Genomic DNA, 13,168 nt, shown 5'->3' with positions numbered 1-13,168 from the left:
TCACCTCTGTTAAGAGTTGGGGTACTGTTAACATCAGCGGCGATGAAAGATGACTCGGTCTGTCTCCGCACCGTGTCATTCCACATCCTCCTAATACGGCTCTGGAGCGCGGAATATTTGGCAGACAGTCAAATCGGGCGTTCGTCCGTCAGACTTGAAGCAAGTGCACGAAACGGAGTGAGCACCTGTCGGTTCGCCGTGGCCCTCCGCCCCTGGCTGCTGCTGTAGCGGCTGTTGGAGCGCAATGCAGCGCCCTTGATCGAGTCCGGAGAGCTGGACGAAGAGGTTGCGCAACACTGGGAAAGACGGAGACATCGGCCGTAGTCTTTCTGACCCTTAACACAAAGAACAACGTCGGCGGTGACGTAACCGGCTAGATAACGATGCTCAGCTCTGAGGCTGACCTTCCTGGTGAGGGTGCAGTGCAGGATGGTGATGAGGAAGCCTTGCGCTGTATTAAGGGAGGCGAAGAGATAAGCCAGGAGGAGAGAGGGCGCGGACAAAAACATCAGGCCTGAGGACCAGTTGACACATTGCAGAAAGAGAAGCGTCAACGAGCCCACTGCCCACGCCCTGGACACACAAGACCGCACATCAATGTCATGAGAAAATCCTTGCTTGAACATCAATAAAAATCCACGGTCAGTCAGAAGAAGGATGACCCAAGCATTTCATAAACCGGTTTGACTGAGGGCACGTGTGATAGCTGGATGGCAATCAAGCCGCCATTCCTCATGACGCAGTCCAATGCCGTTTAAAGCGGAGGATTGATCTTTCACCAAGCGACAGACTGCAACAACACAGTATCGGTAGGAGTGGTCCTGATGGGTCTTCCTCCTGGCTGCAGTTTAGCACTGCTGTCATGGGCCCGATTCAAATACATTCTTACCTTCATGGACAATGCTAATATCTGTTCATTGAGAGGTTGCGTGGGTGTAATACGCAGAACTGCACCGTTTTTCGCAGCTTAGTTGACTCTTGACAACCATCACACTACTCAATTCATCATTTTTGATTCATCACGTTGGTGGCTTGTTGTTAAAAATGTCGCATCCCGCCTGAAGCTAATACCACAAGGTGAACCTCTGCTCCACGCCTGACTGAATTGTTTTTTAGAATCGGGGCTGGTTTTGACCCCAAATTTGCCCAGTAACAATTTTGTTCCCCGATCTAAAGACAATTACAAACCTCAGGTTGTCATGGCGACTGGAGTCGGGCTTCAGGGCCGCAGTGCTGTGCATCTTATGTAAGGTCATCACTAAGATCACAAGGTTAAGCTGCAGACCAGAACACACACTGTCAACACTCGGCTTTTTTTCACACATACATTTGTAAACCACATAAATGGTTCACTCTGTATGAGGGCAGGAACAACAATCTTACCGTGATTATAACGGCCACCGGTCCAAGAAAACTCCAAACGAAGTAATTGTCAGTTCGCAGCCAGCAGCTGTGAATAAAGACACACAAACAAACATGTTTGAGGAGGAACACAAACAAATCAACTCAAATGTATTTATAGAGCACTTTCAAACAGCCATCACTGCACACAAAGTGCTGTACATGGAGCAACTAACACATACAACAGTAAAGCAAAGCAACAAATCAGTGTCAAAGACGGTAGAGTGCACCAAACGGTATAACTAAGATCATAATTTGGGACATGCTGAGTCAAATGCCAAAGAATACAAGTGAGTCTTGAGGCGGGTTTTAAAGATGGGCAGAGAGGAGGCTTGCCGAATGTTCAGTGGTTATTCAGAGATTTGAAAACAAATAAGAGGATCTTGAAAATAACCAGTGAAGGGATGCCAGAGTAGGAGTTATGTGCCCCCTCTTATGACAACATCAATATCTGTCGATGCAATCACAGTCCTTAATGTGAAGCAATTCTAAAGTGGTATCAGAAAATGTGCCTTTACAAGAATAAAACATTTTATGAATCAAGGTCATGAGTTAATTTCCGGGGCAAAGTTTGTGGAACTTTTTTTTTTGCAGGTTCATCCCATGGACCTGACAACGGGGTTTTGAGAATATTTATTGTGCAGACCCCAAAAGTCAAAATCAAACAAACTCTTGTTCAAACAAATAACATTAATTATAGTATTGACATTATCTATATTCATATACTTTTAAACTTATAGGCCACTCCTCCCGGCTGAGGTACACCATAACAGGAGTTTCATTTTCTCTCCACAGACCAGACACTTATTAATTTGCATGACTCAATCATTATTTGTATCACTGGTCCGAGGTATAATTTGGCGGGTCTTGACTGAGGACCTGCGTGGACGTTATCGTTCGGCCTGACCGGGATTTGAACTCGAGTCCTGCGTCGGTAGTCTTACCCACTGAACCATCCGGCTGCTCAGTGACAGTGTCAATCCGAACAACATATTCTTTGATGAACATTTTATGTTGCTACATGAGTGTTCCTAATGTCATAACAAGTGATCACATATGCAAAGCGCATACAGTATCTTGGGACACACACATTCACACGCTGCGCAATAGTAGTGTGATGAACTTACAACGTTTTTGAGCCGTAGCCTCTGAAGTCAATGGCTGCAGACACAGCCACCACCAACCCGGGTATGGAGTAGCCACTCAGGTACAAATACTTCCGCCTGGAGTTACGACCCTCAAACACCTCACGTTGCAAAATGTACAGTTCCACCGCTTCCAGACATAGCCAGCAGAAGACTGAGAGCAGCGAGAAGTGCAGCAGGCCGGCAATGATGGAGCACACCACCTATAAATTATAAGTGTGAGAAAAGCAGAATACAACAAGAACAAGAGAAACAAACGTTTTCCGAGCACCTCTCATGTTTTAGGTAAAACTCACGGTATATTGCGTCTTAATGGATTCAATGAGGAAGAGCAGCTCAGTGATGAGCAGATTGGCCCACAAGTTGCAGTGGATGGTGCTGTGGTCAGTGTGCCACGGTGCCGCCTGGCAGCACAGGGTGGTAAGACAGGTGGCCAAACACACCAGAGCAACCGAGATGCCCACCCAGGAGACAATGTAGACCAGAAGCTCCTCTACTCCCACACCAGACTGTGAAACCCAAATAGAAAAATAGAAAACATGTTTGATAGTTGGATGGATGACACAAAAAAAAATTACAAATACATCGAGCACTTGAATTGTGTTTCATGGGAGACCAAAGCACAGCAGCCTGCAGCGTTCAGAAAAATCTCTCTCACAGTTTCAACTCAAGATAATTGAATGATGAATTAATAAACGTCTTTATCTTACAAATTAGTGCAAAAATGGGATCTGACTGCCGGAGACTATTTGGAATCACAGCATTTTATCAGCCTTTCTAATTTGAGAACTGAACCGTATCTTGGAGTTTGAGACGCAGCGGTGTTGCCGTAATTAATCAAGAGAGTCACATATAAGACTTCGAGAAATGACTGTTGATTCTTTAACAACACTTTTGGCTGGCTTCTGTTGACTTGCAAAATACGAATGCAAAAACACAGTTCATGTCAAACAGACAGTCAACATGACAGCATCTACCTGTCAGTCATCCTGTGGCAAAATTATATAGCATTAAATGCCGAACAAAGAAACTGGAGCATCAGAATTCTTGTACACAATTCTAAAAAGTGTGACTTTTTTTTAATGTCAACCTTTCAATGGCGTCTTTTGTTAAAAAAATAAAAAATAAAAAAGACAACCACAGCCAATGCAAGTTTGTGGACTTGAGGGTTCACTTACAGCTGGTTGCTGGTACATCATGAGTACAGCATAGCTGGACAGGTGGTTGCAGGCGCAAGTCGTGTGCGTATTGTTGGTGTGTAACAGGCGACATCCTTGTGTGGACCACTTGCCAGTCCCGGAGACCCCCGAGGCGTTCCAGAAAGAGCAGTTGGGACCAAAGTGGTTGTCCAGCTGTAGACGCGACACAAAACCGACTCTTAAATGTTGATGAATATGATCGAGAATCTTTCTTGCCAAAGTTGCATTTCCCAACAGACCTGCAGGTGCCTGAGAGTGAACACCACAGGCTCAGAGAGGAACACTCTATTGGAGCCTCTGTGCACAGAGGCAGAGATGACGTGGGAGTTGACCACCAGGCTCCTGAGCCTGACCTCTGACCCCTGTCCGAGTCCAAGCCGCAAGGTGGAGTTCTGGGTGGTCAGGAAGCTGCCCAAGTTCTTATACAGAGAGAGGACCAACTTCACTTGGCCTGTACAGTGAAGGAAACAAGATATTTAGAGGCATATCGTCATTGATTGTGTACGAGTGTGATCATCCCATGAAGTCCACAATCAATCATCAGTTGTAATTGCGGTTGATCCACTGTTGTAAATATTGTGAAATAAATTAAATATTCACACCATTATTGCTGTACTGTTGCAGGGCCACAGCTGAGATCTGCAGGATACTGTCGCTGTCATAGGAGTGCGGGAAAGTTAGGTCCTGTATGTCCGCCTCTGTGTTGAGCACGTACACCTCCAGATCTAATCACACACATACAGAAATGTCAGGACGAGAAGCTCGTTTTAAAATGGCGCTATGTTCTGCGCTCAGAAAAAGGGAGACAACAGACCGACATTTGGTGCTCTGTCACTGAATCGACCTTCATAGAGGTTGTTAGCCAACAGGAACGCTCCTTTCTCCACCGCATCCAACAGGAGTGATGCAGAGCGGGACTGGTCAGAATTGCTCATGTCAGCCCAGGACACCAACGCCTCGGGACCCAACAAGTTATCTACCGTTTGAACCACAGCCTGACGAGGAGAAAGGTAGACCACATTCTGTTGGTGTATCCATTCGCCTGTCCATCCTTCCATCTGTCCTTTTATCCGTGAATCCATCTGTGCTTCCATCCATCCATCCATCCATCCATCCATTCTTCCATCTTGCATGCTTCCATCGCCAGTCAATCTATTTAAACCGTCATTTTCAACCATTCATTTATCCATCCATCATCCGCCACTCAATAATCTGCCCCTTTGTTGTCGATTATCCACCTGACTGTCAGCTTGCCACTTCTACCTCTGTATCTAACTGTATCCGTTTCCCCAACAATCCATTGTCTACCTCACAGTTATCCATCCATCCATTCTTCCATCTTGCGTGCTTCCATCCGTCTACCATATATCAATCAGTTATCATTCATCCGTTCATAAATCTGTCCAGCATCTATGCTGTAGGCCCTTCAATCATATGTCCATCTGTCCATGAGCACTTTTGTGTCCGTCATTGTTGCATATGGTCCTCCGTCTATCCATCATTCATCAGTCATCCCCGATGCAATCTTACATCCTTCCGTCTGTCCATCCATTTTCCTTTTTTTTTATTCCTCATCCATCTACCCAGCGGTCTGTCCATCCGTGAGTTGTCGGTTCATCTAGCCAATGATCATCCGTTCATTTCACATCCATTTGTCCATCCATGCATTGGTTACCTACCTGCACATAAGCCCTGCACGTGCGCTCCCTTTTCTGCAGCTAGAAAGACAGAAAACAACATCCGTGTTAAAAATACCCGTGCTGACATTTGGCTCCTCTTTCCTATAAAAGGTCAAGTACACATCAGCATGAATTCAAGGAGCAATCCACCTTATTGTAGTTGCGTGCTGCAGACTCTTTATTGGCTGGTCTCAAGGCTTGAAGCTGGGAGTCCAAGATGTCCAGTAACTGTTCAATTAATTTGACAGACATGCTGACATCACCTGCATAGATCCGTCCCCGGGTTAGGTTGACCAGCTCCCCAGCTATATTTGCTGCGTTCTCTCCACTTTTAATCTGGAGGAAAGTGGCGTTGTCCAGAATCACTCATGTTTGACATTTAAAGTGGGAGTTGCTTCTTTATGGGATTCGGACCGTTTGCACAAGGTGTGTGCATGTGTAACTGACCTTTTGTGCAATCTGGCTGACCCACGGAGAGGTACAGTTAGATAGGTCAGGACCTCTGGAGCTCCAGCTAACTGGCGACGTCGTGCACTCATAGGACGCAATCCCTGCAGAACAAGACACAGGTACAGACGTTCGAGAAGGCTGAGTCATACGACCGAATAATTAAAGGCCATGAGAGGCAGAAACATTATATTGGTGTACATGTCTGAAAATTAGATGCAACTAGGTCACTTCAATTATGATGGAGAATTATTCCCCAGTTTAACTGGGCTCCTAAATCGAGCCATAAAACCGGATTAGGAGGCACAATGTGCAACAGACAAAATGTCCTCTTTTCCTGTGGGGCAGAGCAGCACAGAGAAAGACAGCTGCGCACCGAGAGGAAAAGTTGACGGATCGTGACTGTAAAAAGTATAACGACTGGTTCTTCTCTGTCATGTGAAGGGGAGTTCAAAGCGAGGGCATGTGACTACATTTCAAAGGGAAACAAGATACACACACACACGCGTAATAAAAGACATGAAACAAACGCACACATACACACGTCTGTCTTACCCAGTGAGCCTTTGGGGCAGGGCCTCTCCACGGTCTCCCCTTTCAGAGTTGGGGGCCACTGTACCCCTCTGGCCACTCTTCCTTCACATCCACCCACTTGACCAGGGCCCCCCGGGGCCAAGGGAACACGCAAAGGGGGGCGGGGCGTTAAGGGGACCATGGCTGTTATTGGCCTCTGGTCAAAGGGTCCTCGGTTGATGACGCCTACCGGGTGCGAGGCTGATGGCCGCACAGGAGTCAGTGCAACGGTAGCCGTGTAAGAGCGAACGGTTGTCATCAAAGAGGAAAGTGGACCTGTAGGGAACGAAAACTTGACTTCGGGTTCTGGAGACGCCTCAGAGTTACGCCAATCGAGGTTCGGGATCAACAGACCTTTAGTTGGTGGTGGTGGCGTGAACTGAAGCGGGTATCTGAGAACATAATAGTTATTCCACACATACAGCTGGTTGTCTCTAGGGTTGTAGTCTATGGAAGAGATGTACTGGTAAGCGTTGGGGAAGGGGATCTGAATGGGCAGCTCCTGCCCCCGGCTGGTGTCATAGGCATAAACCACCATATCATTGCCCACACGGCCATCCGCCTGCCCCTCATCATCCTGGAAGACTGAGCGCACCGCATAGAGCACACCACAGGCCATGAAGGCGTTGCTCGCCCCACGTTTGTCAAAACCTGTGGCCCACGTGCCCTCGAAGCGCAGGGTGTACGGGTTCACCTGGAGAACACGGAAGAGGTGGAAAGGCGAGCGAAAATGCCGTTGTGTCGCTGTCGCTTCTCAAATTTGTAGTCTGCGTTACCTGGCTGACCACAATGCGTCCGTTGTTTGCTTCAGTGGAGTAGATCACCCAAAGGCCATTCTCATCCACTGCCAGATCGATGTCTGACTTCCCTCCCCAGCGGTAAGGCGACGTGTCGTGGTAGTTGGCATTGACCACCACCGCCTCGCCGCTCTTAATGCGGGTTCGCAGGTCATACTTGACCAGGTTCCGTGTACGTTCCTTGTTATAGAACACGGCGCCATCATACACCACAAAACCTGTACCGTCTACACGACTTGGAAGTCTAGGATAATGGAAATAAAGCACATTGTTTAGTTACACAACCGTTAGGGGTGCATATCTCTTCAATGAACGCACGCACGCACACAGACACACAACAACAGCGATTTTCGTTTGCCTGTTCAAACACTCAATTTTTATTTTTTTTTGTACATGCAGATTAATTTGATGTAGTTCTACCCCAATAAAACTTGCTTGGTATTATTTTAACCCAAAATTCCGTGTATGCTTTTAAAGAGACTACAAACAGAATTATATTATATTCATAATAAAAGATGGCTTTAATGGAATCATAAAAGTGGGCCTCGACTTTAAATTGGGACTTGGATTGGGAGTAACAAAATTTGAGCAAAGACCAAAGAGGAAGAAAAGCAAACAGTCACTTGGAAGCCAGACCTGCCGATGTTTTGCACGCACACTCACTTATAGGTAGTGGTGACACGGTTCTGCCGATAGTCGTCCCAGGAAGCATATTCATAAAGCACCTCGGTCCTATACGGCGTCCATGGCATGACGTATAGTCTGTCGCCAGCCTGCAGAGGATCCTTACACCACGCCCCTGACTGATGTTCTGCCTCCAGCTGAGAGGAAGCTGGCTGGATGCTGAGCAGTGATCCGGGACAGACGAAAACTGGGAGATGGAAGTTGTCAGAAAGAAGGATGTGAGAGAGAGGACAGAGGATATGGATGGATGATGGTGAGAGAGAGAGAGAGAGAGAGAGAGACAGAGAGAGAGGGAGGGGGAGAAAGAGGAAAGATTGTGGGTGCAAAAGGATCAATGCATGAAAATTGGATTGAGCCAAATGCAGTTGATGCAATGAGATTAAAGGAAGACAAAGAAGAGGAGACACAAAGCGCTTTAAAACACCTGTGCTGATGTCAACAGGCAAGCAAGAGACGAGACGTAAAAGTGAGCATATGTTTGTGTGTGTGAGTGTGTGTGTGTGCGTGTGTGTGTGTGTGTGTGTGGGGGGGGGTGAGTCTGTGTGTGCGTATGTTTGTGTTTGTGTGGTGAGTAATATAACGGGACACTGCAATGAAAGTCGTGTGAGTATGTTATAGGTGCGTGGGTGTGTCGGTTAGTGCAGTGTGAGGTAGAATCAGGGGCGCAGAGGGCAGGGCTACATTTTGCCTTAAAGTGAATGAGAGGGCAGGTTAGTTTACAGCGAGCACAAAGATTGGTCCACCCACATGTCAAAAAAAAATAAATTACATATGGACACATAGGTTTACTGTACAGTCCCACGCTGGCATGCAAGAAGGCATGCATACACACATTCACACATGGAAACGCTCTCACGCACGCACGCACACACACACACACACACACACACACACACGTATATATTAGCAGTGCTTAATAAGCACACATCCAGACCCATCACACAGATTTGGTCTTATTTGTCCTATGAAGATAAATAAGGGACTCTACCTAGGGGAAGAAAAGGGAAAATAAGCATAAAGTGGAAGGAAGGATGGAGGAAGGAAGGAAGGAAAGACGGAACAATTAAAGGAAGAGTGGAAGGAAAGATGGGTATAAAGAAGGAAGGAAAGAGGAAGGAGGAAGAAAAGTAGGAAGGAAGAGTGAAAGAAAAATGAAAGAAAGAAAGTGAGGAGGAAAGCAAGTAAGTAGAAATGAATAAAATAAGGAAGAGTGGAAAGAAAGAAAGAAAGAAAGAAAGAAAGAAAGAAAGAAAGAAAGAAAGAAAGAAAGAAAGAAAGAAAGAAAGAAAGAAAGAAAGAAAGAAAGAAAGAAAGAAAGAAAGAAAGAAAGAAAGAAAGAAAGCAAAGGCGATGCGCTGTTTATGTGTGCAATGAGATCAAACAGGACAGAAAGAGCAGACGAAGGGAGGAAAGGGGTAGAGTGTGTGCAGAACCTGTATCAAACTGGATAAAAACACTGATTTCCATACAACAAGGGATGAGGGGGAGAACAGAGGAGTAAATGGAAAAAAATAGGGTGGGGGCAACATCCAGCATGATTACAAACAACGTCCTAGGGTAGGAGGAAGAGAGAGAAATGGTAAGTGAGAGCGAGAGAAGGAAGGGAGCAAAAGAGGCGTGGGTGGGGAAGGAGATCAAGATGCTACAATGTATTGTCTTTACCTTTTTGGTCCACTTCTACTCAAGCATAGGGAAAAAAAATAGGGAGAGAAAGAGAGAGAAATCAGAGGGGGGGAAGAAAAGAAGGAATGAAAGAAGCAAGAATGCAAGCAAGAAAGAAAAAGACGGAGAAGAAAATAGAAAGCAGAGAAAGAAGTGCACAGATTATGAGTGCCATTTTCACAAACATTTTCATCCCCAAAACGAGCCTCTTAGCCCCACAACCCTTCATCGCCGCGTTCCCACTCTTCCGTCATCACCCGTCATCTCCCTTTCCCTCCCCTCCCCTCCCCCCGCCCCTTCGCTCAATCCTTTCGTCCAACTCCTGTGGAGAAAAGAGAGCAACTCCTGGGCTTGGTGCGACTCTGGAAAAGAAAACACACACATACATGCACGCGCAGATTCAAATGTTCCCCCTCCCCAGACACACACACACGCATACACACAACACACACTTCCACACACAAACGCACTCGCACACTGGAGACATACAGTATGCAAAAATCCAGTTCTCTAGTTTGTTCCTTCAAATTTCTGTTTGTATTTCAAGCGCGCGCTCACCCTCTCTGAGGAGAGAAAGCATCCCAGGGATACAAGAGGTTATTAAAGTCTGTAAAACATGCCTTCACATGAAAAGATTTCACACCGCATCAACAAAAAAGTCTTGAGACACATATCTTCATCAATTAATCAGGGGTTGGGCGCGTCTCGTCAGGTTTCCTTGTCAGCCACCATCTTACCAACACATTTTGGACATTGCTATGATTCCAGTTTTGGCCGACTGAACTGAAAAAACACTTCCGTGCTTATTCAGAGCCACCTTCTCGAAAGGCTTCCCTGAAGAGTATCAGCTGTTTTAGCTCCAAAGAGGTGGGGTTGGGGGGGTCTAAACGATACCGACTTAGATTTTCCCTTTTCATTTATGCAATGACCATATGGTGAATCTTTGTGTGCCATACGGTATATGTTTAAATATATGTGAATATAGTGTCAAAATACATGTGAAGATAGCGTCATGCTACTATTACTATTACTACACAAACACACACACACACGCGCGCACACACACACAAACCCAATTCGTGTCGATGCATACTCACTGTAAGGGACACACTCGTATTGGATCTCCAGGTATTTGTATGTTCCAGGACAAGGGTCTGGGAAAACGTCCACCCCTGCCACCACCACACATTGCGTCCTGTTGTTACACCTGCACAACGCAGTGAGGGATGGAGTGGGAAGAGAAAGTAGGAGAGTGATTAATTTACAGGAAAGGGGAAGCAAAGGGCTGCCCGTTTGTTTCCTCACCCCCAATATTGATTTGTTCTTCGAGGAAAACGCTGCTGAGTACACAGCTAATGGTGCAGCTAGATTTAGCTGGAGTGATTATTGCACTCGCACACACAAAGACACACAACAAACGCATTTGCTGGGTGTAATGTTTCGTCTCAGACAGATTTGGTCGGGAGCGGGCTGCAAACGGCAGATGCTTCCATTGATTTATCCGTTTCCAGTCGTAGCGACAAAGCGATTTGCATCTCTTGTGAAAGACACAAGCTCGTGGACGAGGTGCGTACACACGCGCACACGCACGCACACGCACCTCTGAGCCATAATCTTCAGTGCATCTGGAAGGTAACATTGCGTGTTCTCCATCTGGAAGGGCTCCGCGTCACAAATCTTGTCGTCAGTACGTCCGTAGTTGGCGGTCTCCACCATCACCACGTCGCTTCCCGGGCAGCGCAGTTCAATGGGGTAACCCTCACACGCCAGTTCCCTGCGCAACAGCCCGAATGGCATGGCGGCCCGGGACATGGCTGACCAGGTGAGGATGATTGGCGATGTCACGGTGGGGTGGAGAGTGCAGGAAAGGAGAAGCAAATACATTCACTTCAACAACACACTTGTGTTCATTGGAAAAGCAATCTGCTTATGGAATCTGTGAACGACAACTAAAAGTGGTTACTATCACATTTTACCGATTGAAAGTGTGATTCGGCTTTTAAATTGTTGGACTTCAGATTGGGCTATTTGGCTCTGCAATGAAAAAAATGGTGCATTCAATTTACTCAATTCTCTCCCTCCCCTATTTCAAAAACTTGCATGATAGGTTAATGAAACACTCTAAATTGTCCCAAGGTGCGAATGGTTGTTCTCTTATGTGTACCCCATTTCAGCGTATACCCCTCTTTCTGCCCAAAGACAGCTGGGATAGGCTCCAGCACCCCTGCCACCGTCGTGAGGACAAGCAGGTCAGATAATGGATGGATAGATTGATGTTTTGTTTTGTTTTTCTACAGTTTGCATGGCACAAATGATATAGTGTATCAGTATCAGTATACACAGATACACAGTATCAGTATACACATACACACACACACATATCCATCCATTTCCTTCTAATGTCCTCATTAGGGTGATCTAGGGCCAAACTTCAGTCTAGAGCTGGGCTTCACACTTGACTGGTCGCCAGCGAATCGCAGTGGACATGATAACAAAACACAGGTTGTTAAGATCAGACTCCAAGTTGGCCACTCATATGGGCATGATGACCCCTTCTACTCCTGCTGTCACGTAGCAAGGTGGTGGTGGACCCCAAAAAGCAGGCAGGAGGGAGGAGCGGGGTGTATTTGAAGAATTGTATTTAAAACCAAGAAAACTAAATCCAAAACAAGTCAAGTCAACAGTATTTATAGAGCACTTTCAAACAGCCATCGCTGCATAAAAGTGCTGTACAAGGAGCGATTTAACATACACAATAAACAGTAAGACGAAATGGTAATAAAGGCGGTAGAAAGCACCAAGCAGTAAAATCATGCTGAGTCGAACGCCAAAGAATACAAGTACAAATACAAACACACAAAGTCCAAAGTATCAAACAAAAACCATGACCACTTGACAGTAGCGAGAAGCAACACAACACCGAGTGTTCGGGCAGGAGTCCTTTTATACAACAAATTAACAAATGACCAACAGGTGTGCAGCTGCCGGACGAGCCCTACAGTGCCACCTGTTGGTCCCTAAACCGAATCACGACACCTGCGGATGGCGAGGGTATTCAGCCATTCGCCAAGCTCAAGAGCGAATGTCAAAGGGCCCCTTCTTGCATAAAATTTAAATTGTCAGCATTCTCCCAAGGACTTCCAATTGCATCTTGTATGGTAAGATACCATTTGCCATTCGTGACTTAGATTCTCATACATTTAAGAACAAACACTAAATATATATTTTTAAAAATACACACCGTCCCCTTGTAAATTTCTGAATTATAATTCACGTGACACTGACTCGAAACTTTCATCATGCGGAAAACAAAATATGAGCACCAACAGTAAGATTTGGGGTTTCTAATCGCATTACATACAAAAAGGCATATTAACCCACCTAAACCTTGGTTAATGAAGAAAATCCCATTAGCATTACCGGTACCTAAATGTGCTGTTCCCACCAAGCCGAGCGGCGCGTACACATGAAAAGGTCGTCGCCAAACGTGGATTAAAGCGAGCACACGACAGCGGCGTGATCAGTATGCTGGCGGCGTCTCGTAACTCTCCATGGTGCTGAATGACTGATGCTTTTATTAA

The 13,168-nt window shown here is 46.0% G+C and overlaps 1 protein-coding gene across 5 annotated transcripts in view; it reads right to left on the bottom strand.

Moving 5' to 3' along the window:
* LOC127613681 (adhesion G protein-coupled receptor L1-like) overlaps positions 1 to 13,168 on the bottom strand; it is a 32,860-nt gene that overhangs the window by 4,441 nt on the left and 15,251 nt on the right. For 2 of the 5 annotated variants that reach the window (XM_052084819.1, XM_052084820.1), the window contains exons 3-22: positions 11,188 to 11,401; positions 10,685 to 10,794; positions 9,588 to 9,602; positions 7,905 to 8,112; positions 7,221 to 7,485; positions 6,427 to 7,138; positions 5,872 to 5,975; positions 5,575 to 5,760; positions 5,425 to 5,463; positions 4,560 to 4,740; positions 4,348 to 4,470; positions 3,985 to 4,196; positions 3,725 to 3,898; positions 2,843 to 3,055; positions 2,529 to 2,749; positions 1,384 to 1,450; positions 1,189 to 1,277; positions 405 to 573; positions 186 to 335; positions 5 to 101 (exon numbers count right to left, since the gene is read on the bottom strand). In XM_052084819.1, the coding sequence (XP_051940779.1) occupies positions 5 to 101; positions 186 to 335; positions 405 to 573; positions 1,189 to 1,277; positions 1,384 to 1,450; positions 2,529 to 2,749; positions 2,843 to 3,055; positions 3,725 to 3,898; positions 3,985 to 4,196; positions 4,348 to 4,470; positions 4,560 to 4,740; positions 5,425 to 5,463; positions 5,575 to 5,760; positions 5,872 to 5,975; positions 6,427 to 7,138; positions 7,221 to 7,485; positions 7,905 to 8,112; positions 9,588 to 9,602; positions 10,685 to 10,794; positions 11,188 to 11,401 (3,549 nt within the window). The remainder of the gene's footprint in view (positions 1 to 4; positions 102 to 185; positions 336 to 404; positions 574 to 1,188; positions 1,278 to 1,383; positions 1,451 to 2,528; positions 2,750 to 2,842; positions 3,056 to 3,724; positions 3,899 to 3,984; positions 4,197 to 4,347; positions 4,471 to 4,559; positions 4,741 to 5,424; positions 5,464 to 5,574; positions 5,761 to 5,871; positions 5,976 to 6,426; positions 7,139 to 7,220; positions 7,486 to 7,904; positions 8,113 to 9,587; positions 9,603 to 10,684; positions 10,795 to 11,187; positions 11,402 to 13,168) is intronic. The other 3 variants (XM_052084822.1, XM_052084821.1, XM_052084823.1) reach the window with 3 other exon arrangements.

Source organism: Hippocampus zosterae, chromosome 13 (genome assembly GCF_025434085.1).
Source record: "Hippocampus zosterae strain Florida chromosome 13, ASM2543408v3, whole genome shotgun sequence".
Taxonomy (NCBI): Eukaryota; Metazoa; Chordata; class Actinopteri; order Syngnathiformes; family Syngnathidae; genus Hippocampus; species Hippocampus zosterae.
Note: the sequence above shows the minus strand (reverse complement) of the source record. Positions and strands in the feature narration are given on the sequence as shown.